This window comes from Arachis duranensis, chromosome 3 (genome assembly GCF_000817695.3).
Source record: "Arachis duranensis cultivar V14167 chromosome 3, aradu.V14167.gnm2.J7QH, whole genome shotgun sequence".
Classification (NCBI taxonomy): domain Eukaryota; kingdom Viridiplantae; phylum Streptophyta; class Magnoliopsida; order Fabales; family Fabaceae; genus Arachis; species Arachis duranensis.
In genome coordinates, this window is record NC_029774.3 from 107,950,433 (window position 1) to 107,977,051 (window position 26,619).

General features: G+C 37.7%; 4 protein-coding genes across 8 annotated transcripts in view; 3 read left to right on the forward strand and 1 right to left on the reverse strand.

The window, feature by feature from the left end:
- Window positions 1-6,941: 6,941 nt before the first annotated feature.
- On the forward strand, window positions 6,942-9,134 carry LOC110278701 (uncharacterized). The gene is made up of 4 exons (XM_021136939.1): window positions 6,942-7,211; window positions 7,579-8,170; window positions 8,308-8,873; window positions 8,949-9,134. Exons 1-4 carry the CDS (start codon window positions 6,942-6,944, stop codon window positions 9,132-9,134), a joined length of 1,614 nt encoding a protein of 537 aa, XP_020992598.1.
- A 1,380-nt stretch (window positions 9,135-10,514) lies between these two features.
- Window positions 10,515-13,072, forward strand: LOC107480047 (probable serine/threonine-protein kinase At1g54610). Of its 3 annotated transcripts, none has more exons than XM_052258302.1 (7): window positions 10,515-10,842; window positions 10,914-11,198; window positions 11,268-11,585; window positions 11,681-11,881; window positions 11,957-12,057; window positions 12,147-12,248; window positions 12,522-13,072. In XM_052258302.1, exons 1-6 carry the CDS (start codon window positions 10,639-10,641, stop codon window positions 12,244-12,246), a joined length of 1,209 nt encoding a protein of 402 aa, XP_052114262.1. In that variant the 5' UTR covers window positions 10,515-10,638; the 3' UTR covers window positions 12,247-12,248; window positions 12,522-13,072. The 3 variants fall into 3 exon arrangements, with proteins under 3 accessions (XP_052114262.1, XP_052114261.1, XP_015955652.1); XM_052258301.1 differs by having other exon boundaries at window positions 10,524-10,842; window positions 11,654-11,881; window positions 12,462-13,071; XM_016100166.3 differs by having other exon boundaries at window positions 10,525-10,842; window positions 11,654-11,881; window positions 12,522-13,069.
- A 10,257-nt stretch (window positions 13,073-23,329) lies between these two features.
- Window positions 23,330-24,455, forward strand: LOC107480046 (CASP-like protein 1F2). The gene is made up of 3 exons (XM_016100164.3): window positions 23,330-23,659; window positions 23,729-23,858; window positions 23,970-24,455. The coding sequence occupies exons 1-3, from the start codon at window positions 23,394-23,396 to the stop codon at window positions 24,189-24,191; spliced, it is 618 nt and encodes a 205-aa protein (XP_015955650.1). The 5' UTR covers window positions 23,330-23,393; the 3' UTR covers window positions 24,192-24,455.
- Window positions 24,456-24,591: 136 nt separating this feature from the next.
- LOC107480045 (protein BASIC PENTACYSTEINE4) overlaps window positions 24,592-26,619 on the reverse strand; it is a 2,699-nt gene continuing 671 nt past the window's right edge. For 2 of the 3 annotated variants that reach the window (XM_016100162.3, XM_016100160.3), the window contains exons 2-3: window positions 25,787-25,930; window positions 24,592-25,702 (exon numbers count right to left, since the gene is read on the reverse strand). In XM_016100162.3, coding sequence (XP_015955648.1) covers window positions 24,857-25,702; window positions 25,787-25,852 — 912 coding nt within the window. In that variant the 5' untranslated portion in view covers window positions 25,853-25,930 and the 3' untranslated portion in view covers window positions 24,592-24,856. The remainder of the gene's footprint in view (window positions 25,703-25,786; window positions 25,931-26,619) is intronic. The other variant, XM_016100161.3, reaches the window with a different exon arrangement.

Sequence of the window (26,619 nt, forward strand, 5' to 3'; positions counted from 1 at the left end):
CACTTGTCCATTTATCATGGAGATAGCCTTGTATTCCTCTCTTGGATTTGAAATTGTGTTACGAGGAAGGTGGTGCACGAATTTGCAATCCGTACAACTGACCAGCAAGTGCACTGGGTCGTCCAAGTAATACCTTACGTGAGTAAGGGTCGATCCCACGGAGATTATTGGTTTGAAGCAAGCTATGTTTATTTTATTAATCTTAGTCAGGATGCCAATAAGATTATTTGGATTTAATTGTAAGAAGTAAAAGTGTTTCGAATCGGTAATTGTTACTTTATTAATGGAGGATATGTTGGAGTTTTGGAGATGCTTTGTCCTCTGAATTTCTGCAATGTAATATTCAACTCAATTGTTTTTAAAGTTCCATCCATGGCAAGCTGTATGTAGGGTGTCACCATTGTCAGTGGCTACTTCCCATCCTCTCAGTGAAAACGGTCCAGATGCTCTGTCACAGCACGGCTAATCAGCTGTTGGTTCTCGATCATGTTGGAATAGGATCCATTGATCCTTTTGCATTTGTCATCACGCCCAGCAATCGCGAGTTTGAAGCGTGTCACAGCCATTCAATCCTTGAATCCTACTCGGAATACCACAAACAAGGTTTAGACTTTCCGGATCCTCAAGAGTGGCCGCCATCAGTTCTAGCTTATACCACAAAGATTCTGATTAAGGAAGCTAAGAGATGCTCATTCAATCTGATGTAGAACGGAGGTGTTTGTCAGGCACACGTTCATGGATTGGGGAAGGTGATGAGTGTCATGGATCATCACCTCCTTCACAATTAAGCGCGAATGAACATCTTAGATAGGAACACACACACGTTTGAATGGAGAAATAGAAACAATTGCATTAATTCATTGAGACGCTGCAGAGCTCCTCACCCCCAACAATGGAGTTTAGAGACTCATGCCGTCAAAGTGTATAAAATTCAGATCTAAAAATGTCATGAGATACAAATTAAGTCTCTAAAAGTTGTTTAAATAGTAAACTAATAACCTAGGTTTACAGAAAATGAGTAAACTATGATAGATAGTGCAGAAATCCATTTTTGGGGCCCACTTGGTGTGTGCTGGGACTGAGACTTAAGCTTCTCACGTGCCTGGGCTGTTTTGGGCGTTCAATGCCAGGTTGTAACCTGTTTCTGGCGTTGAACTCCAACTTGTAACTTGTTTCTGACGCTGGACGCCAGACTGCAACATGGAACTGGCATTGAATGCCAGTTTACATCGTCTATCTTCGCGCAAAGTATAGACTATTATATATTGCTGGAAAGCCCTGGATGTCTACTTTCCAACCCAATTGAGAGCGCGTCAATTGGACTCCTGTAGCTCCAAAAATTCCATTCCGAGTGCAGGGAGGTCAGGATCCAACAGCATCAGCACTCCTTTTTCAGCCTAACTCAGATTTTTGCTCAGCTCCCTCAATTTCAGCCAGAAAATACCTGAAATCACAGAAAAACACACAAACTCATGTAAAGTCCAGAAATATGATTTTTGCCTAAAAACTAATGATATTCTACTAAAAACTAATTAAAACATGCTAAAATCTACATGAAATTACCCCCAAAAAGTGTATAAAATATCCGCTCATCAGAAGGCTATTAGTGGTCCTCTGATCAATTTCATTAACTCTGGTGGCTATTTGACCCATTTGAATCTCCAGGTTCTTGATGGATGCTCTGGTTTCCTGTCTAAAACCTGTCAATATTGCTTCCAAATCATTGTTCTGTTGGAAACCGCCCTGAGAATTATTGTTGAAGTTCTGAGGTCTCTGAGGTTGATCCCTCCATCCAAATTTTGGGTGATTTCTCCATCCCTGGTTGTATGTCTTAGAATATGGGTCATTGTTGGGATTCCTAGGACCACTCCCCATGTAATTCACCTGTTCAAAAGAAGGTTGAGCATAATCATAATTATCATTTTACACAAAATTACCTACCATGTCATAGGAGACTTCTTGTGGTGGATTTTGGGTGTTGATAGCTGACACTTGCATGCCACCCATCTGTTGAGTAAGTAGATTTATTTGCTGAGACATCAGCTTGTTCTGAGCAAGAAGAGCATTAATAGCATATACTTCCAACACGCCTCTCTTCTGAGGGGTTTTAGAATTCACAGAATTCCTGTTAGAGGAATATAAATATTGGTTGCTAGCAACCAATTCAATAAGCTCAATAGTCTCCTCCGGTGTCTTCTTCTTGAGCAATGAACCTCCTGCAGAATTATCTAAGCACATTTTGGACATTTCACCCAAGCCTTCATAAAATATGTCTATTTGTGTCCATTTGGAGAACACGTCTGGAGGGCAATGCCTAGTCAGTAGCTTGTATCTCTCCCAAGCTTCATACAGAGTCTCACCATCCTTCTGTCTGAAGGTCTGAACCTCCATCCTAAGCTTAGTCAGCTTCTTTGGTGGGAAAAATTTTGTGAGAAACTCAGTAACCACTTTGTTCCAAGTATCCAAACTGTCCTTGGGTTGAGAATCTAGCCATAGTTTTGCTCCATCCCTCAGAGCAAACGGGAAGAGCATTAGTTTGTACACATCTAAGTTCACTTCGTTTGTCTTCACAGTATCACAAATCTGCAGAAAACTTGAAATGAATTGATTTGGGTCTTTGTGGGAAAGACCATGATACTGGCAGTTTTGTTGCACCAGGGTGACCAGTTGAGGCTTCAACTCAAAGTTGTTCGCAGTAATAGGAGGCACCACAATGCTCTTTCCATAAAGATCTATAGTAGGAGAGCAGAGAAAGAGCCAAGTACTCTCATTTGTTCATTCCCATTCGGGTTTGCCGCATTGGTATTCTCAGTATTAGTCGGATCCATAGTGGATTCTGCAGCCTTATAAAGTCTTTCTTGTTGTAAACGCCGCCTGAAAGTCCTTTCAGGTTCAAGATCAAAGCCTAAGAGATGTTCTTTGTCCCTGCGCATAAACAAACAGAAAACAAGAAAAGATGGGAATCTCTACGTCAGAGTGTAGAGAATTCCCAGTGAGGTAACCTGTGTAAAAAATACTAAATAGAAAATAAATAATGAATAGGTAACACCAAACTTAATTTCAGAAAATAATAAAAAAATATTGGTGCTATTTATTTAAATTTTTTTTTGAAAATCAAGTAATAAAAGAAAAAATTAAAACGAAACAGGGGAGGGGGAAGAAAGTAAACGAAAAGGAAAAGAGAAAAACAAATAACATAAACGAAAGGAAAAAGGAAAAAAAATTAACGTAAAGAAAAGAAAAAAGAAAAATTAACATAAGAAAAAAAATTTTTAAAGCAAAATCCAAGAAGAAAGAAAGAAAAAAAATAAATAGTGAAATAAAGAGAATTAAAATAATTTTTTTTTTGAAAATTTAAAGCAAAATTTTTTTAAATAAAATTAAAACAAAAATGCCTAATCTAAGCAGTCAAACAACTAATAGTTGTCAATCACAATCAATCCCCGGCAACGGCGCCAAAAACTTGATGCTGTATTTTACAACCCACACTACTAACAGGCAAGTGCACCGGGTCGTACCAAGTAATACCTTACGTGAGTAAGGGTCGATCCCACGAGGATTGATGGATCAAGCAACAATGATTGATTGATTGGCTTAGTTAGGCAAGCAAAAATTGGTTTTGAGATGTTCAAAAGGTTTAAGTTCGAACTCAGAATATCAAAAGGATAGACAAATAAATAAGTTGGGAATAAAATATTGAAAAAACAGTTAAGGTTTCAAAGTTATCTATTTTCCGGATTAACTTTTATTACTAACTAATTTAATCATGCAAGATATAATTTCATGGCAAACTATATGTGACTAGACCCTAATTCCTTAGACCTTCCTAGTCTCCTCTAAAATTCATTAATTGCCAATTCCTTGGTCAATTAATTCCAATTAGAGGGTGATGATCAATTTCTAGTTTATATGCCAAAAGAATCCTAATTATCCAAAAATAAAGGGATTATATGTCACGTATCCCGTTAAATACAAACAATTAGAAATTCAGTATAATATGTTTTCAAGCTGTTGTTCAAGTAAAGAGCTTTTCCAAATTTTACAAGAACTCAATTAAAACATGGGTCATAGTTCCGTTCCACCCACATTCATAAAATAAAGAATGAAAACAATTATTGAAATATAAATCAAGACATGAATTAAATTAAAAAGATCAAACGAATTAATCCATGAAAATAGACATAGCTCCTAACCTTAACAGTAGAGGATTAGTTGCTCATGGTTCAGAATAGAAAACTAGGATATAGGTAAACTATTTCTGATCTGAATGTACAGAGTTCCAATCTAATGGCATGTAAATTTTTATTTATAACTAATCCTAATGAATTTAAAATCTAATTATCTAAATAAAAAAATAATATCTTTTCCTAAAAGATAAGATTTGAAATTAAATTCGAATTAATTAACATATCTTCAGTTGATGGGTGGGGACCACTTGATTTGTCCATTCTACAGCTTCTAATATGTGTTTTTTGGGCTAGAAACAGGGTCAAAACAGCCCAGAAATCGCTCCCAGCGTTTTTTGTATTTTTCTGCACGTGGCGCATGTGACGCATCCGCGTCGTCCACGCGTTCGCGTCATTTGTGCAGATTCTAGTCCACGCGTTCGCGTTAGGCACACGATCGCGTCATTGCGATTTCTCCATTCTGCGCGGTCGCGTGAGCCATACGTCCGCGTCGGTCTTCGCTGGTCATCTCTTTGGTTTCTTCTTTTTCTCTACAGAAACTTCATCAAATCCATCCGAATGCTACCTAAAATAAATATAATTACACAGAACTCAAAATAGCATCCATAGTGGCTAAAATATAATTAATTCTCAATTAAACTCAACAATTTAAGTGCAAATTCACTAGGAAAAGATAGACAAGATGCTCACGCATCAGTAAGGTATCCATCGTTATGGATTTTACTTGGAAAATTGGTGTAGATTGATGAAAAACCATGGATACTATGTTAGTAGCTAGGGTTTTTGCATTGGGTGGTGCGGGTAGGGGTTATCGGAATGCTCTGTTTTCAAACTGAAAGTATGGGTATTTCTATAATGGCATAGTGACTGAAGTAGTTGCTAGTTAGCAATTTTGGAATATGATATGTTGTTGTTTGCTGATTCCATATGTTAGTAAAAATGTTGTATATTTTTTTTCCACTATAGATGGAGAAGTTGTTGGATATAATGTTCCATCATGGTGGAACGTTTAAGAAGAATGCTGATGGAAAGTTGGTTTACTCACCTGATAATAGAGCTTGCTTAGGAGATTTAGATGAGGATACACTTGGCGTCTTCTTCATCAGGAACTATTTTAAGGAGCTCGGATATGACAAGGTAATTGAGTGCTGGTGGTTGGTTCCGGAGAGGAGTTTGGAGGTTGGATTGAGAGCTCTGACCACTGATGATGAATTAAGGGAAATGTGCTTCCATGCATAGAAGAATGATGGAGTAGTTGATGTTTATTTCGAACATGGAGTTTCGACACCTGAACTGATGGAGGAGAAAGAAGCTGTCCTGTGTCTGGATTATATTCTAGAAGAGCAGCCTCGTGGTGACTTAAACAAGAAGAACACCTCTGAGGATACCTTAAATGAAATGCCACATGACAAATGTGATCCTGACCCAGCTCCTCCTACTTCAATCCCCATTTCAAACAGTCCAATTGTAATCGCAGTTCCTGCTAACACCCCCACCACAAGACCTACACATGATGACACCAAGTCCATGGCTGATCATGAGAACCCCAAACTCCATCATATACCCAAACCAAAACCCACCACAAAGCCCAATACAACCCCAATTGTCAAGAAGAATAAAAAACCCAAGCAGAACCAGAAGCCCAAGAAAACTCAACCAAAGCCCAAACCCAAGTTTACTTCAAAAACCAAGCCCAAATTTAACCCACCTAAAAGAATCACAAGATCTCAGGCAAGGGGACATTGGAGTGCTAGCAAAGGGAAGCAATCTGATCATGTGGATTTAACTGGAAACGGATTAAGCAGTAATGAAAGCAGTTCAGAGGATGATTGTTATGTCCTTGTGCAGGAGGCCAGCTCTAATAGTGATGATGAATTGGTTACACAACCAATCAGGAAAGAGGTCAAGAAGGTTAAGAAGCTTAAGAAGGCCTCAGCCATGGCCAAAGGGAAGGAAAAGATGTATAAAGACACTATTATGCAAGATGATGATGCAATTGTGGCAGACTTATCTGATGTAGAGGTGGACCTTGGTTTTCTTGGAAGTCCAGGGGATGGATTGATGTATGATGCTCTTGACCTGGGTGCAGAATCTGATGGTGCCAACTCGTAGCACTCGGAGGAGATGAAGACTCCTCCAAATTCTGAAGATGAATTGGAATCTGATGGAGAGTCGGATGAGTTTTCAATCTTCCAAGAGGGCTAGAGATTTGGTGAGTTGCAACTGCAAGTGGGCATGAAGTTTAATACTAAACAAGACTTCAGGGATGCTGTGCGAGAGTTTACCATTCAGGAGGGTAGGAGGATTAAGTTTGTAAAGAATGACAATGTGAGGTGTAGGGCAGTGTGCCAGGTAGAAGAGTGCTCATGGGTGGTTTATGCCTCAAGGGATCATGAGGACTCTTGTTGGCAAATCAAGACTTTTAATAACGATCATACATGTCCGAGAGAGAATTCTAATAGGGCTGCAAACGGAGCTTGGCTGGCAAGTAAGTTGGTAAAAAAGGTTAGGAAGTACCCGAATTTCAAGCAATGTGAGGCTGCAACATACTTCAGGTCAAAGTGTGACCTCATATTGCATAGAAATTCAATTGCAAGAGCCTTGGCTGATGCGAAAAATGTTGTCTACGGGGATGAAAAGGCATAGTATACCTTGTTAAGGGATTATGCTGAAACGCTGCTAAAAACCAATCCGGGATCCACTATAAGGATCGGGGTTACTCCACTGCCTGACGGCCAAGTAATTTTTGATAAAATGTACATCTGCCTGGGTGGTTGCAAGAACGGGTTTAAATCCGGGTGTCGACCTTTAATCGGCCTCGATGGTGCATTTCTAAAGACGCAGATTGGTGGACAGATATTATCAGCTGTCGCACAAGATGCTAATCACCACATTTATGTGGCTGCTTGGGCTATAGTCAACATTGAAAACAAGGAAAACTGGAAATGGTTTTTGGAGTTACTCCATGAAGATTTAGGAGACTATAAGGCTAACGGGTCGTGCTTTATTTCTGATATGCAGAAGGTTAGACAGTTTATTTTGTAAGCAAAATGTATGTGTGTTTATTGTATAAATTGTTTGCTTCCATGTAACATGCTGATTATTGGAACTTGCTGATTGGAACTTGTATGTGTGTTTATTGTATGAACTGTTTGCTGATGATTGTAACTTGCTGATGATTGGAACTTGCTGATTGGAACTTGCTTTTATTGTAATGGATGATTGGAACTTGCTGATTTCACTTGTTAGGATAGGTTGTTTGGTTATTTAGGTAGTCTGAATTAGGTAGTTTGATTATTTAGGGTGATTGGTTATGTAGGTAGGTTGGTTATTAATGAACTTTGGGTATTTTTGGTGTTTGGTGTCTGCTGTATCTTTCTATCAATTGCAGGGGTTGATAGTGGCTGTGGAGGAGGTCATGCCACAGGTCCACCATCGTTTCTGTGTTTGGCACCTGTGGCAAAATTTCAACAAACAGTGGAAGGATCTTGAGCTGCGGAGACTCCTTTGGGATGCTGCAAGATCAACCACCTTCCAAGATTTTATTGGAAACATGGACAAGATCAAGAGAGTCAATGAGGAAGCATGGACATACCTTAACAAGTGGCCTAGGCATTCATGGACGAAGTCTCAATTTAGCCACATGCCAAAGCTGGATAATATATGCAACAATGCACGTGAGGTCTTCAACACAAGGATCAAAGAGGCTAGGAGCAAGCCAATAATCACACTGCTTGAAGAGGTAAGGATGCTCGTTATGAGGTCCATTGCAAAGAACAAAATAAAGTTGAACAACCACGTGGGAAAACTTCCTCCAGTTATTCAGAGCCGGTTGGAAAAGGTAAGGAAAGAGTCCAAGAATTGGGTTCCTATATGGACTGGGGATGAAGCCTATGAAAAGTTTGAGGTCCATGGACAACCAACAAACATGGTTATCGATCTAGGAAAAAGACTTTGCACCTGCCAGTTCTGGATGTTAACAGGTAAAGTTACACTAAAATTATATTTATTTTCATTAAATTCATTTACATTATCATCATATTCAATTTAGGTGGTTTTTACTTGAACTATTAAATGGCATGGTCTGGACTTGAACTGCCTTTTTTTTGTTGTGCTTTAGGCATTCCTTGTGTTCACGCCTGTGCTGCTCTTGCACGGGTGAACAGGAGACCAGATGATTTCTGTCACCCCTTGGTCACAATGGAGTCATACAGGAAGACTTATGAACATTACATCAATCCTCTTCCGGGCCAATCCATGTGGGAAAAATCAGCATATAGTCAGCCACAGGCTCCAAACATCAAACGGAAACCAGGAAAGCTCACAACCAAAAGAAGAAAGAACGCTGATGAGGGTACTAGTGTGCACAAGAAAGCTAAGCATACTGTTACCCTAAAGAGACAGCTCAAGCCATTCACATGCAAGTATTGTGGTGTAAAGGGCCACACCAAGAGGGGTTGCAAACAGAAGAGAGCTGATGAGCTAGCTGCTGCTCTTGCAGCTGCAGTAGCTACTGTGGCAGCTTCCAAGGCCAAAGCAAGTGCTAGTGGGAGTACACCTGCAACTGAACCAAGCAACATTGTCACTCCGGGACCACCAGCAGCTGACATTCCACCACTAGTGTCTGCACCGCAAGCTGAAGAGGTTGAATTATCCCAACCAAGCTATGGTGGAACACAAGATGAGGTATAAAAGATCCCAAAATATTTGTTGTTTATTTCCTGTTTACACTATTCATACAAATTATTACACTTTACGCAGGCACCACCACCAACAACAACAAGGCCACCTAAATTACCAACCAAAAGGAGGACGCCACAACAACCAGTAACTACTTCTGTCGATCCCATGCAAGGAGTAAGTGCAGCCACATCTTCAAGGTTGGAAAGGTTCATGAAGTTTGTTCCAACACCACAGTTCAAGGCGCCAAGGAAGAAAAACCCTTGATTTTGGATGTTCTATCAGCTTGTTTAAGAACATATATGGGATTTGGGCATTGGTTGATTTTTTGGGTTTTTTTTTTTTGTTATTTCTCTAAAGGAATGGCTCTTAGCTAGACTGTTTAGTTTATTTTGATTTTCTAGTAGTAAATACTATATCAGAGTTTATGCTCCAATGTGGCTGTTCCAGTTTGTTTATCCTTATGTGGTCAAATGATACTGTGTTACATTTACAATGTTTTGTTTATAATCTACAACTATTATTATCAATTTACCTCTTTTCTTCATTCAGTTTGTATTCTATTTTTGTAAAATCTATCTACAAATAACACACCAATAAGCTAAACAATTCCCATACATTCATTAACAGATGCTTTCAAATACAGTTCTTACATTTTTACCATCACGACTAAAACAACAACTAACAGAGAAAAAAAAGCAACCCTAACATTTACATCATATATTTCTGGGTCCTTAACTCATCCTCCAAATTTCCAATCCTCAAAGCAAGACTGACGTTCACTTCTTCATTGTTGTATGCCGCAGTGTCTTCCAAATTTCCTTTATCATCTTCATCAATGTCTACCCATCGAAAGAACCCACACCATCTTCTTCCACTACTCTGTGAACATGAAATTTAACAGTTACCATCAAAATAGTCAACAACACATCTTCAGAAAACATTCACGTTGTAATTCGGGCATCCAAAGAAGGGCTTATTTGGGTGGGTTTCCGTTCCAGACCATCGGAGCACAGGACGTTTCCCACACCCACATCGCTCTGGTACTCGCGTGCCTCTACTCTGACTTGGCCTCCTTGTGGTTGATCACATTGAACTTCCCTCTCCATCAACTGCACGTCCAACCATCATTGAACCAGCAAAGCAATGGGTACAAGAATAACCAGGGAAGAAGAAGAAGAACAAGAAGAAGAAGATGAAGAACGTAGCTGACGAAGAAGTGCTGCGCTACTTGTGAGTTAGGGTTTAAAAAGGGATCAGAGACCAAATTGAGTCTTAAAAAGTTTCATTTGCCACATCAGCCAATCGTTAGACACTCCAGCGTGGCACTCATTGGCCACGTCACTCCCGCCGGCAACGAACATGACCGGAAAATACGAGGGGGACCACCTTGATGTATTTTTTCCAATCTGGAGAACTTAATTAGTGCAATTGGGAAGTCAGAACTAAATCGGTACATTTTGTGAATCTCAGTGACCACTTTGGAGTTAACTCTCTTAAATCATTTTAACAATCAGTACAAAATAATGATAGGCAATTAAGCAGACACAGAGCCAGCATTTCACTGACAGCAGTTTGAGAATTGAGAGACATAGATCAGTGGCAATTCCGTCATTTGAACGAAAACCCATGCCTGATTTATGGCGAGCCATGAGTGCTTTCCTTATCTGCTTAGTCAGTTAGTTAGTTATTTGCTTCTACAACTTCCTAGTTTTCTAACTCCGTGTTTTTCGGATACTCTGCTTCCGCCATCCACTCCCGCCTCTGAAGGATGGGCTGCGCGCTCCCAAAGCCGGCGCGATCCCGACCAAATCCCACTGCGCCTCCAGAGAGGCAAGGGAACAACCAACCCAGCAATGTTCACGGCTACATTCCGACCCAACAGGGTTGGCCGCCGTGGTTGATGGAGGTTGTCGGCGACGCCATCCAAGACTGGACTCCTCGCCGCGCCAACACCTTCGAAAAGCTTTCTAAGGTTCTGTTTACTTGGAACCTTCAATTTTTATTCTTAGTGAATGTTTATTTTATGGTGTTCTCCACTTGCAGATTGGGCAAGGGACTTATAGCAATGTGTACAAAGCCAGAGACCTAGTGAGTGGAAAGATAGTGGCTTTGAAGAAGGTGAGATTTGATCACTTAGAAGGAGAGAGTGTGAAGTTCATGGCCAGAGAGATTCTTGTCCTGAAGAAGCTTGATCACCCGAATGTTGTGAAACTTGAAGGCTTGGTTACTTCAAGGATCTGTTCCAGTATCTACTTGGTGTTTGAGTACATGGACCATGATCTTGCTGGCCTTGTTGCTGGCCATGGTCTCAACTTCACTCAGCCTCAGGTCAGGTACCTCAAATTCAGTGCTTCTGACAGATTAAATATAGAAAGGCTGATTTGTGTATTATGACAGATTAAATGCTATATGAAGCAATTACTATGTGGGCTTGAGCATTGCCACAGCAGAGGTGTATTACACCGTGATATAAAGGGCTCCAATCTGCTTATTGACAATCAAGGAATCCTTAAAATTGCTGATTTTGGACTCGCCGCTTTCTATGATTCCAAACAAACCCGTCCCATGACCAACAGAGTCGTCACTCTTTGGTATCGTCCGCCGGAGCTTCTTCTTGGAGCTACCTTCTATGGTGTTGGTATCGACCTCTGGAGTGCCGGATGCATCTTCGCGGAGCTACTTGCCGGAAAGCCTATCATGCCTGCCCGAACAGAGGTGTGTGTGTTCATATTTATTGCTCCTTTCACTCACTTGCCTAAAGAGTTTTAACTTGATCTATCTAGGTTGAGCAACTGCACAAAATATTCAAGTTATGCGGCTCTCCATCAGAGGATTACTGGAAGAAATATAGATTGCAAAATGCTACACTCTATAAGCCACACCACCAATATAAAAGATGCATCCTGCAAACTTTCAAGGATTTCCCGTCTTCTTCATTACCTCTAATTGATACTCTTCTTGCAATAGATCCCGATCATCGCGGCACTACCTCTGCAGCTCTAAATAGTCAAGTTAATTAGCCTTCACTTTCACTCTATTTAGACATGTGATGATTATTTACTTAAAATCAGCATCTTTGTCTACAGTTCTTTAACACCGAGCCCTATGCTTGTGAACCATCATGTTTACCAATGTATCCTCCATGCAAAGAACTCGATGTAAAGCTAAGAGTCAAAGAAGCAAGAAGGTTCTCTTATTCTGTTGTTGTTTTTGATAACTTATGCAACGATAATCTCTTGTTGATCTTGTTTTTGTTTATTTGATTTTGGTTCTTAGGCAGAAAGCTTTAAGCGGAAAAGCTGTTGCAGTGATGCTGCAACAAGAGTTAGAGCGCTTGAGTGCGCTTTGGCCATTCCAGAGATCCAAACAAATTTAGATGTATGTCAGATATTTTCTTTATGTTTATCTGTTTCTCCTAACTCTGTTATACCTAATTGAGTTTGATTTCCTTGCAATATCTTCAACAAACTGAAGTTCATGCACTCAATTCTATCACTATCATAGATTCTTGGACTAACCCTTCACGATACCAAGTCATTTTCACAATTTGGAGACAAATATGTTGTGAATGAATTATATTGATATTTACAGCTTGAGAGCTAGATTCTTCTTCATCACCACAATTGTTTTAAATTTCTAACCGAATGTCAGAGGTGGAGAGTTGTGACAAATGCAAATGCCAAAAGCAAGAGTGAGAAATTCCCACCTCCACATCAGGATGGAGCTGTTGGATATCCATTGAATGCATCAAACAGAGGAACTGTTTTATTTTGTGCCAGTGACACTTCCTTTGGCTCAAAAACTTCAAGAACTCTTGGAACTAGTATTGCTGCTGCTGCTGCTAGGCCTAGGCCTAATTCCAAAGGAAGGACATCAAACAAAGCAGATTCGAAGATGGTGTCATCTTGGAAATTTATGCGTGCATTCAAGCCAACAATTGTTGGCCTTTCATCTGATTTATTATTTAGAAGGAATTAATCAATTACTATGGATTTTACCATTGCTTAGTGGTATTTGTTCTTGTTCTTTTTCCTGTTGGTCCAATTTTTGGTACTTCATTTGACATAAAAGTGTTTGTTGTATATATCTGTAAATCTATAGGGCCAAATCCCACTTCTGTACAGTGTTCTCGAGCACATTCCCAAATGGTTACATTATCTTCATGTTCATGACCTTAGAAGTGTACATGTTTGAAAAGTTTTAAAATAAAAGAAAATAATATTGCTTTCGTATTTTATGTTTACCATCTTTTCATATACCTATAAATTAGACTATAACTTAATCTCAAATTTGTCTTCATGTTTCTGGTCTATGGAGTACTACTACCAGCATCAATTTTCTAATACGAGATGGTCCACTTCCAAGTACACGACATTATATGAAAGTTGGTAAAGTTGGCTCCTAGTTGAAAAGATGTTGCGCCAGCTGGTAGTTGATGATCATAACACCGCTGTTCTCTCTCTGACTCTTTCTTGAGGAGTGTGGCTATTTTTTGAATAAATTTGAGTATTATTGTTGACACATGTCTTTTATAGTACATAAGTCATTGTATGGTATGGCCATCATGTAGAATTTGCTTCTTTAAATTGAAATTTACACTTGATAGGATTTCCTTTTCCTAATGATGATGATGATAATGTTTTCCTAATGTTTTATAGTCCTTTCAAGGTTCCAACTAAGTTTCGTTAGTTTTCTTTACTTTATGGAATCTTCTTGAGACAAATTGCATCCCTTGATAAAACAGCCTACCTTTATGTGGGGAAAATCCCGATTAGTCATCCTAACCCTGCTACAAAGTGATTACAGTAAGGATCCAATTTTTAGCACGGTATGATCGTACTAAAAGTAAAATATTATTGACTTATTTTTTTATTATTTATTTAATATTAAACCTTTACGATGTTGATACATTTTCAATTTTAGAAAAAAACTAATAAATTTTGTTTTTATTTATTAAAAATTGTTCAACAAACACTTTCAATAAAAAATAATTACATAATTACTAATAATACATTATAGTTATTCAAATAAACAATAAATAAAAGTCTATACTTCTAAATAAAACTTCAACTAACCAAGCGAAGGGAAATAAATAAATTCTAATAAATACTCAATTCGCAAACAAAGTCCTCCACGCATCTGTAACATTACAATAAGTCTTCGTACCTGTGACTGAAAGGGTGGGAAAGAAGGGGTAAGAACTAGAGAGTTCTTAGAAAGATTGGGATAGTTAGTTAGGTTCATTTTATGTTATACTTAGCCAACAGCAACAACCACAGGATACATACAAACTTTAACAACCAAAGGTACATAAAAACAATTAATCAGGAAACACATACACACGAATCACAGAAACATATAACAAAGGAATATGCGCTAACAAGTATGATGCATGTCTGTCCTATGTAGGCCATGAGCCCATATGTCGGTTTACACTCTGCAACCCGACATTACCTAAGAACTAGTCTCAGATATGATTTTTCATTGAGTCTTTCGTGCATACGTGTTTGTGGTTAAGAGTACCATAAGTTCAGGACCGTAGGCAATCAACGTAAAACTCGACGCCATAATATACGCACAAAGAAAACTGCGATCCTCAATTAGTGGGCGTCCTCAAAATCAACACACAACAGTTCGTGAATTTTTTATACATTATAGTTACTAGTAATACATTATAGTTATTCAAATGAACAATAAATACAAGCTGATGCATTTGTATCATTAGTTGCTTTTCTTTAGAATTTCATTTAAATAGTTAATAGTTTTTGTTTTTATGAGCAATAAATTTTTAGATTAGTAGAAAGTATGTTAATGCTTTGAATAATATGTTTCAGGAGATTTCGAAGATAAACCAAGCAAAATGAGATCCAAGAGAAAAAAAAAGGAGCTAAGAACATACTTTCAAGCCAAAGATACACTTTGAATTTAAGGCAACGTTTTGAAGGACACTCTTTTAGGCTCAAAGTTACCAAATTTGAAGCGTGAGTCAATTGCCGTTCAACGGGAAGAAATTGGCATTCAATGGCAATCATGCGTACACATTTAGTATGCGTACACGCAAATATGACAAAAAGGGAGAAACATGTGTACGCATTTATCATGCGTACACGCAATTGTGGTAGATCAAGGAGGTCATGTGTACACATTTTTCAAGTATACATATGTTGGTAGCATATTTCCAATGTTGTGCATACGCATCCCTCATGCGTACACACAACCAGTGCCATTAGCAAGATCGTGCGTACGCATCCCTCATGAGTATGCATGAATCCCGTTTTGCGTCCCACGCTAGCTCCTTAGCGTACAACGACTGGTACTGTCATATTTAATTTTTTGGACCATTTAGGAATAAAAATACTTTGGCATCCTACGACTATTTCTTGGCGTACCACAGCAAAGCATGCAAAGAATATTTTTGGGCCAAAATAATGAAAGAAAGCTTGGCATTCCGCGACTCTATTTTAGCATGCCACGACAAAGTGGACAGAGAGTGTTTTGGGTCAAAATAGAGTGGCAATTAACTTGGCATCCCACGGCTACATTGAGGGTTCTCAATGGAAAATTTCACAAGATCAACTCCAACTCTTAAAAGGCTTGAGTAATCAACTAATTTGGTGAAGTTAGGAGATGAATTAACTTGCTAAAATCCATGGGTTGAATTTAGGTTGAATTGGAATTGAATCCAACATGAATTCGACCTGAATTTGATAGAAATTAGAATTTAAATCTGAAGGCAACTTGGAAAGGAAGTATATAAGGAAGAAGAGAGAACTGAGAAGGGATTTTTACCGTTTTTTCCCATTTACATTACTTTTCATTCTTGTAATTTCTCTAAGACATGAGTTACTAAATTTTTTTCATTGGGGGGAAGAGCTCTGTTAATTTCTAATGGAATGATTTCTTTGATTCACTATATTTGATCTATGCATTATTGTTTCTAAGAAAGAATCTTCGTTCTTCATTTGAATGATTCAAATTCATTGGAAGATGGTTTGAATCTGGGTTGAATTTCATGATCAATTGAAAATTTGAATCATAGGAATTAAGCTTAAAGATCATCTTTCTTAATTATTCTGATTTTGAATTTAGATTTGGTTTGTGACATTGAATCAACTAAATTCATATCTTAAGAGTTGTGTGGTTTAAGAATCAAAAAATGAACTTCATCTCTTCTCATGAGCAATTGATCAAAGAATTAGTAATTGATTAAGTCAAGAGATGTTGAATTACCAAGGAATTAGAGTTCAATAACTTAAGATTTGTCAAAGATCACAAGCCTACCCCTTTGAATAAAACTTCAACTAACCTGGTGAGGGAAAATAAGTAAATTCTAACAAATACTCTACTCGCAAACAAACTCCTCCACGCATCTGCAGCTTCACAATAAGTCTTCGTACCTGTAACTAAAATAGTGAAAAAGAAGGGTAAGAACTGGAAAGTTCTTAGTAAAGTTAGGGTAGTTAGTTAGATTCATTTTATGTTATACTTAGCCAACAGCAACAACCACAGGATACATACAAACTTTAACAACCAAAGGTACATGAAAATAATTAATCAAGAAACACATACACATGAATCACAGAAACATATAACAAAGGAATATGTACAAAGAAGTATGATGCATATTTGTCCTATGCAGGCTATGAGCTCATGTGTCGGTTTACACCCTATAACCTGACATTACCTAAGAACTAGTCTCATATATGATTTTCCATTGTGTCCTTCGTGCATACGTGTTTGTGGTTAAGAGTAGCATCAGTTGGGACCACTGGCAATCAACGCAAAACTCGACGCCATATTATATGCACAAGGAAAACTGCAATCCTCAATTAGTGGGCATCATCAAGATCAACACAACAGTTTGTGGATTTTACCCGCATTTAATGATTCAACAGTTTGTGGATTAACCCTATAATAAATTATTATCAATTCGTAGATTTTCTCTACCTTTAAACATTTAATACTTTGTGCACTGAACAAGTGGGACAGAACCCTAGTACTTGACAGGCCAATCTTTAATCTTTTAATTCTCTTTTACCATTTTCTATGTCTTTCTCTTTATCTAACCATCAATTTTCTGTTTTCTATTTTTACAAGACAATTATTCTTTCTTTAATCATATTTAATATCTGAATCAATCATAGTACTCTCTTCATACCTTTCCTTAGGTATTTTATGAAGAAAATTATGAAATTCTAGGTTTAAAATTGTCTTCCTAAATCTTTTTTAAAAAATTTTGTCTGCTCATCACTTGTAGTTATATCATATCTTTTATTATTAAGATAATTATTTAAATAAAAATAATAATAATATATTATAATATTTTGAAGTTAAAAATTTAATTAATAATATTTAGTTACTCAAAACTTCTAAAAATTCATTTTGACCCATAAATTTTTTTAATTAACTTTCAGCCCCAAAACTCTTTCTTAATAATAATTTAGCCACAGAATAATTAAAACATGAGGGTTTAATGTTCTTCAAGAAACCAAAACAAACTCATAAAAAATTCATTAAATTTTACTTAGCTTGATTTTTAATTAATTTTTTAATCTTTTCTATAACCGATTTTTCTCAATATTTAAGATCAATTTCCAACTACCAAATCACATCATTTCCACCATGATTCCATATTACATTAATCGTTAAACATGGTTGTTCAGTTCGGTTTTCCAGCAGTCCATGGAACCGAATATTTCATCAATTTTCAACGTAATTCAAACATAATACCACTCAAATTCAAACACAAATTCACAGCCCAACAATCATACAACATTAATATATTTATTAATCACAAAGATTATCAAACCCTAATTTTCTATAACAGCCACCAAATCAAAACACCAAGAAAGTTTTTTGAACGAGAAATCGAAGAAGAAAACGTCAAAATTTGGCTACTCCAATCCATCTCAGAGCTCATCTTGATCGAACCATGCATGAGAGGACAACCACTCCACGCCTAACTTCCCTCTAGAAAAACCGGTACCATTGTGAAAAGGAAGAAAAGACAAATACTTTAATCGATTTTATTTTTTATGGGAGTTACGGAACTCAAAAAATCAAGCTCTGAAGTTTCATGGCTTCCATGAAATTCTTTCTTTTTCTTTCCTCAAGGTTCAGGTTCGGTGAAGGAGAAGAGAAATGAGATTAGATGTTGATGATGGTGATGATGTGGTTAATTAAAAGGACAAGTGTCACTAGAGGGGCCACGTGTTAAGGTTCTAGGTTGTTGAGACAGCGGGTCAAGTTATAGATATCTTAAATAGATAATTATGAAAGCTAAATGTATTAAAACACAAGTAATAATACATATAGAGGTAAATATATATGAGTTACTAATATAAATGACATTAGTAACTTAGTGATCACAAGAATATAAAATCCATGTAAAACATTAGTGAAGCTAAATCCACCGAAAAGTACTGATATTTACTTGTATCGGCAAATATCGAACTCGATAATAATATTATTATCTAAAATCTATTTTGATTATAGAATATAAAATAAAATAAAAATGTAATAACAATATCATATTATTATTTATTTTATCTCGAGAATTGAAACCGGCTCGCCAAGCTAAAACTAGTCACTGAAAAACAAGATTTCAAAAAATGTCGTTTTAGTATAAAAATTTAGGGTGTTACAATTACAAAAATTTGCATCTCTTGGTCTTGAACTACCTCTTCATCCATCGTTTTCCAAAGGTTCATATACACTACTGAGATTGCCCTTGCCATCATTTGCCATGACAACGCATCTGTCGCCTTATTCTTAAGGCCCGGCTAGTACCTGATCTTGAAATCCAAGCCCAACAATTTAGTAGTCCATTTCAAATAAGCAGGGTCCATGAATTGCTGGTCCGTGAAGAATTTCAGACTCTGCTGATCTGTGAGGACAATAAAATGGCGACCTAACAAGTAATGATGCCACTTTTAGACATTAAAGACAATGGCCATCAACTCCCACTCATACGCAGATTTTTGCCAGGTCCTTGGAGATAGTTCTTGGCTTAGGAATGTTATTGGTATACCTTGCTAAGACAATACCACACCCAACCCCTCACTTAATGCGTCAGTTTCCAACACGAAGTCTTGATTGAAATATGAAACTACTAGAGTCGGTAAGTATATCATCAGCTTCTTCAATCTCTCTAAAGTTTCTTGGGCCTTGTCATTCCATTCAAATGCATTTATCTCTGTCAATTCTGTTAGCAACTTGGTCATAACCACATATCCTTGCACAAAACGCCTATAATATCTAGTAAGGCTCAGGAATCCCCGTAAAGCCTATTGGTCCATAGACACCAACCACTCTAACATCGCTGTGGTTTTGTTAGGATCAGCTGAAATCCCTTGTGCCGATACAATATGACCCAAGTATTTCATTGAGCTTACTGCAAATGTGCATTTCTTATCATTCAATACCAGCTGGTTCTCCAATAAGATCTGAAAAATTTATTGGAGGTGAAGGACATGGCTCACCATATCATAGCTATAGATAAGGATGTCATCGAAAAAGACCAAGATGAATTTTCACAATAGAAGCTTAAGAATGTGATTCATCAAGGCTTGGAAAGAGCTAGGGGCATTGGTCAAGCCAAAGCGCATGACTAGAAACTTGTAATGACCCTCATGAGTGCGGAAAGTAGTCTTGTGAATGTCTTGATCCCTCATCTGGATCTGGTGGTACCCGGATTTCAAATCAATCTTAGAGAAAACTATAGCTCCCACCAATTCATCGAGTATCTTATCAATGATGGAGATACGAAATTTATCTGGTACTATAACACCATTTAACGCCCTATAATTGATGCAAAATCTCCAGTTGTTGCCCTTTTGCTTCACCAACAATATTGGGCTAGCATAAGGGCTAGAGCTTGGCTGAATTATCCCTAAGGCTAGCTTCTCTCTCACCATTTGTTCAATCACCGATTTCTGAGGGTGCGGGTAGCAGTAGGGTCTTATATTTGGGATTGAAACTCCTTTCTTCAATGGAATGGCATGATCATGGTGATGGTGCAGTAGTAGCCCCAGTAAGGTCTGAAACATCTTAAGATTAAAAGCTAACACCGATTATATCACCTCCAGCACCTGTAGTACAGTGGCAGCCTGCAAAGTCATGGAGCACAACTAGACCATAAATCCTTCTCCCTTTTTTAAATGGACAAAACTGTAGATTGAAGGTGTATGCCTGCATAGCACAACTCTGAGTGCCCCTATAAAGTAAACATGTTGTCTCATTCCAAAATCAAACACGTGATTTGTTGAAGCTTGTGATGACATCTCCTAACTTATCTAGCCATGCCAGCCTAACACAAACTCCGCTTCATCAGTTGAGAAAATAAGGAAGTCTTCCTTGATAGCCAATTCCTTAAATTGGAGAGTTACACCTAAACATGTTTCTTGTCCCCCCCCACCCTTATTGTTGCCGTCCGCTATCCTAACCTGGAACTTAGGGGTGTTATCAATCCGTAAACCCAACTCGGTGATGATCTCTGGTGTCGCGAAGTTGTCTGAAGCTCCACAATCTATGATAATGAGGACACAATGGCCATTTATCTCTACCCAAGCCTTAATTGACTTGTGATGTACACTCAAACTCACGAATTTGAGTTCCAATTGCTCTTGCTTCCCTGCTTCTAGAACCGCCTTATGTTGTAACCAATCAGCTTCAAAGTTGGGCTCCATGATCAAAAGCTTCAACTCCTTATTCTTGCAAACGTGATCTGCAGTGTATGGTTCATCATAGAGGAAGCATTCCCCCAACGTGGTTCGGCCTATACTCCTTATTGTTGAGATGTCTGAATCTGTGCCATCACAAGGGATCCGTCGTCGACTCCGTGCCCATGTTTGGTGCAGAATTGGGTGCTGTAGTAGGGTGCACGGCTTTGGTGGTAGGGAAATTGGCCATGACGAAGTTGGAAGCCAGTCGTTTACTGTGTTTTAATACTTCTCGCAAGGCAGCATTGCGATTTTCTACCTTTAGTGCCAACTCCATTAACTCATTCACTAACTGATATGGAAACAATTTACATTCCTCATTGACTTCCAATTTCAGCCCGTTCAATAATAGGTCCATTATCAATTCCGATGCGATTACGCGGAGAGGTCAAGCGTTAAGCACAAACTGGTCGACGTAGTCCTGAACCGAGTTCGTCTATTTTAGCTTCAGCAACGTCTGATACGGTCTTTGTAGCCATTACAGTTGAAAATGTCGTAGTAGTGCCACACAGAAAAAACACCATTGAAGCACCAACGTCGTTGCCTCCCACCACCTGAACCACGTGAATGCCCTTCCTTCCATCGCAAAGGTGGCGATTGTGAGCCATTTCTTCTCTGGCACTACGCACAGCAAGAAAATTTCTCCATGCATTCAATCCAAACTACCGCATCACTACTGCGGGATATTAGAATTTCCAGCTTCCGCCATTGCTCCGACACGTCACGGTTTCCCGCTGATGCGCCTGCAACCTAGTGCGATCCCGGTGAACGATAATCGTTCCGATTAGGCACACAATTTTTGAACAAATCTATTCTGAAATAGAACTACTGCAGCGTCTCCAGCATCGATCGGAATATCTCCTCCATGCGCGACAAGATTGTGTCAAATCACATAATCTCTCAAAATTAAAATCTCAACTTTAAAATTTAGGAGAGAGTGGCTGAGCAAGTGATTGTAAGGTACTTACCAAATTGTTTAGTGAGTTTTGTAGAGCTCAACGCGGTAGTCGCATGGCCACAAACGGTGCGGCAATCGGAGCTCCGGGTTGAAAGATATAGAAGTTTGAAATTGATATGGAATTTGGGATTAGGTTCTGCTCCTCCCAAATCAAAGTTCAGCATGCTTCAAATGAAAGGATGAGGAAGAGAAGGCTGAATTCTTATATTTATATGGTGGGCTTTGGGTCCAATTTGGGCCAGTCCAACCGGTTTGGCACGTTAGTCCGTTTTTGGGTCACAAATTTTAAAATTAGTGTCAAAATTTATATTTTAATTATTTTTACCACTCTAACTTATTAAATTTAATTTTTAAATTTCTTTAAATAAAAATTATTTATTAGTAACTACTTATTAATTACCTGGGATTTACACGACTCAATTGTGTCAAATCATGTCTCCATTTTTCTTGATCTCAATTGTATCATTCAGTACTAAGATTCTCAAGTTCAGATACTAATGATAAAGCCGGCACTAATAGAATAGGTAGATTTTAGGGATTGTCAATTGGTACTCCTTAAAAGATTTTACACATTTAGAACTACCAACTCAAAAGAAAAAATCTATCTAGTTTTTACAAAATTTACAATAAAAAATACATAGAATCTAACTAACTTATCAACCAACTAAACCATACTAACAACTTCTAAAACTGTTACTTAAGTGTTATTTACATCTCTTTTTATAACACAGTCATAACTTATTAGTAGTAGGCGCCTCTCTATCGCACTCATTGTTATGTTAATATGATTCAAATATAGCATCAATAATGGAAGTTTGGCACTTTGTTACAATGTTACTCATTCTCATCTAATGAATGCATGATACCCATTCATGATTGTGCTTCGATCTATCTCCTAGTATATTTTATTATTATTTTCCATTACGAAGGAAGAGAGTAACGAATATATTTTTAACTGAGTCACATACAGTTTATTCAAATTGGCATAAATAATGTCAAATAGTTATAGAAACCCTCCCTTATGAGAATGCTACACTAGTTTGTAATCTTGGTAGCATTTCCATCATCATAGACAACTCATAAAACTTTATCTTGAAAAGGAAGGCTGAATGCATATAGGCTAAGGAAATATAATAGAAGCTAAAAGGAAATCCAAGATTTAAGATATGTAGGTATACATATTTGAGCACATGAATGAAGGAAACTACATAGTACATGTCAAGCGACGGATTTAATGCTTGTATCCGTCCTTGTCCACGACCACCAAAAATCCATTAATTGTTAGAGAAAAAAAGGGGGGAGGGGTGGTTCAATCTAGATTAAGAAACTTCATATTAATAGGAGTTTAAATGCTATCTTCTGTATTAGGAAGTACAAAAGGACACTACTAATTAGGGGAAATGGATTGCTTGACAGCATGCACTCATCTATGAGGAAATTAAAGGCTATTAACTACCCAAACGTGACGTATCAACCAGATCCCTGTCAGGAAGGCAATAATATTTGGTAACAAAAAATTAATAACCAAAATTAGCTAAAATTTTTCTTATTTAACATTTATTAATTATTGTAATTATTAATAAATGCTAAATAAAAAAGTTTTGGTTATTTCTTTTGTTTTCCTAGCATTACCATATTAATTGTAGCAATAAGGCAAATTTGAGCTTTTTTTTTTAATCTCTCTATCATTACCATTATGAAAATCGGTTATGAAAGCTAACTACCATACATTCAATTTGCGTAAAATTTGTCTCTTCCAAAGCTAAACTACCACACACCAATATATATATATATATGCTCAATCTGTTGCCGAAGAACAGCATGTCTTCGCCTCAAGATTGAATAATGGACAAAGAAGAAGCCAAAGCTGAAAAGGAGAAGGACATGATGAGTGTTTCCTCTGAAAATGAACTCCTCACATGTCATGCCAAATTTGAAGCATTCCCATTTTTCAAAACACCAAGGTTTTTGAAGGGAGCCAAGATCACACTCAGACTTGTGACTATTGTTACTACATTCATTGCAATGCTTTGTATGATAACCAGCCACCAATCTACCACAATGTTGGGCACGCCACTCGATGCTCGATATAGCTACTCTCCTGCTTTCAGGTATAAAGATCACATCATCAATCATGCTAATTTTACACATGGACCTTATCTATCTCTTCTATCTTGCAGGTTCTTTGTTTATGCAAATGCTGTTGCATGCTTCTTTATATTCCTATCTTTACTTGCTACAATCGTTTTCTACCTTCGAGGCGCATGCCCCACCAATAAATGCAGCTACTTGTTCTTCCTGAATGACATGGTATGATACATGATTTCGTTCTAAATTAAACATTCTGTCCAACTTATCAACTCATCTTTGTTCCTCAAAGTGAGTAACAGCAAGAAAATATGTATGTTGTGAACATGACAGATGATGTTAACAATGGAGATTGGGGGATGTGCAGCTGCAACAGCTATAGGAGAGGTGGGGCTGCATGGAAATTCCCATGCAGGTTGGGGTTCTATCTGCGGTTATTATGGGAAATTCTGTGACAGGGTCACCATTTCGCTCGTGTTTTCATATGTCTCAATTGTTTCATTGTTCATACTTACTGTAATATCCTCAATGAACTTCAAAGAGAATCCTCTTTAATTTAAGGATTGATACAGAAGAAGCGAATGTATGTAGAACAGTTGTTCTCTTAGGCACTTGTTTTCTACTTGGTGTTATTTGTTTGGAATGGAAAGAAAAGGGGAGCATGAGTAGCTGTTTAACTAGGCATTAAATAATAGAGACACCTCCGAATCCAAAATCCATACTAAGTGGTTATTACACCTTGCATACCCAAACTGCAACCTTGGCTTGTAATCTTGCTACAAAAATAAATAAAATTTATCACGCCAAAGTTAAAGATAATCTATCCAAATAGCATATAGAAGAGAAGATATTGAATTTGCTTAAAAAAATCAATGTCATAATTTCTCATTATATAATATACTTTATATTTTCTCACGTGATTTGATTTAAGATCCAAACTGACGTTATAACCACATACTCAAGAGAGTTAGAAACATACACAACTCCTACTTCTTATCAGCTTGAAAGTCACATGTACAAATATCATGATAACTTACAACTATCCAATTTTCAGTTGGGTCAAACCAACTAAAAATAAGAGATGGAAACAACCCTCTGACCAAATTCACTCGATGAATTCACAAAATTCAAGCATATCTTACTCACCAAGGCATGATCTCAAATGTCAAAAGAGGGTCCAAAATGAAAAGCATAACTCCATACAAATGAATGCCTACAAGCTACTTGATAGTAATGTACCGATTTGTTCCGTGTCTAGCCCAGTAGTTCTTAAGATCCAATGGTGTAGATAAGTCATGACCTTGCGAAGCAAACCTACTAAGCAATCTTGTAAAGACACTCCCACTCATCTTTCGTCCCCCAATGCGGGCGTGGCGCTTGTTTGGAAGCTGTGGCAGTGGATACACTGACAACGTCGTGGTACAACAAGAAGACTGCCATCCGCCATTCCCCCATTTGTAGCACTGCCGGGGTACTCCAGTGCAGGTGCATATTGGGACAGGCATGATAGTTTCATCAAATGCAACCAAATTCAAGCCAACATCCTGCATATCCCATTCAGATTTGAACTTTATCCCTTCAGAAGCTGCCTGCCTATTTAAATCCTCGCCCATTTTCTTTGCCTTGCTATGTGGTTTTGATACCTTAGAATTAATTACATTTTCATCCTTCATTCTTTTAGCTTGATTAGATTTGACAGCTTCAGAAACTTTAGCCGTCATTGGAGAGACATCCCTTCTGGATATATCCTTTGGGCTGCATGCAGTTTGGCGCATCCGCTTTGATCCACGTTGAGCTCCATCACCTGACTTGAAAATGTTCTGACTTTTAAGTGCTGTGAGGGCATTATCCCGTTCCTTTAGGGCATTATCCCTTTGCGCAAGTGCTTCATCCCTTTGTCGAAGGGCCAAATCACGAGCAGCCAAGGCTTCATTCTTTTCAGATATAGCAGCCTCTAGTTCGTGTTCTAGAATGGCAGCCTGCCTTTCAGCCATAATGGACCTTATTTTTTTATTCATGACTAATGCATTTGGCTCCTTTACTTGATGCTGGGAATCCATATTCCACTACACATTTAAAATCTAATACAAATAAATCCAGTAGTGTGTGCAAGCTTGAAAAAGGAATACCACATATATGCTTATCTTTACCAGGGAATGTGCTCCTCTGTAGTAGTCCACGTTATGCCTACCATTTTCATGTTGGCTGCTATCCATTGCATTCAGATAATTTAGCAGCAAATGTGAAAGTCAAGGGGTTTAGTAAATCAATAATTTCCAGATGAAAAATACATCCTGTTATCAAATGACAAAGGCAACAGTTTGACATCAAGAAATACGCCAGAAATATGAGCATTAAGTTAATTTCTTCTTTTTGCATAAAGCTATTAACTGTGGGAAAAACAAAAATGACAAAGCATTTTTACAGTAAGTGGCAACAGAACTATACAAATAAAGCAATAATGCAAATATGACAGACCATTGGTTTTTGGCCAAAAGTACAACAGGTGTTAACGGCCATCAACTTAAGGGACATTCTTAAAACGCTGTAAAGAGAAAGAATTCATGCAATGTGTCATGGCTTCCATATAAAACAACTCCAACAACTGAAATAGCATGAAGTTGCTAATGGAAAGTAGAAAGAATTATATGCATGTATCACTGCTCAAGTATTTCTACTCTAAATGAAAAAAAAAAAAAAAAACTTTCCTGTTTAGTCTTTACAGTACAATCAAAACCCGATGCACAACTTTCTCAGGAAAAGAAACAAGCAAAAACAGATAAGTAAAATGGCGCATTTTCCCACCAAAGACGCCTGAAACAAATAGCTCTCATCATGAAAACACAATTACTGCATATACATAGAACCCCATTCTTAACAACTGAGTCGTTCATGAAGCAAAGATTACAATAAAAGCTTGAACAGAATCAAAATGCAGGAGAAACCTCCAAATGTAATATTTTGATCAAGATTGCAATAGCTA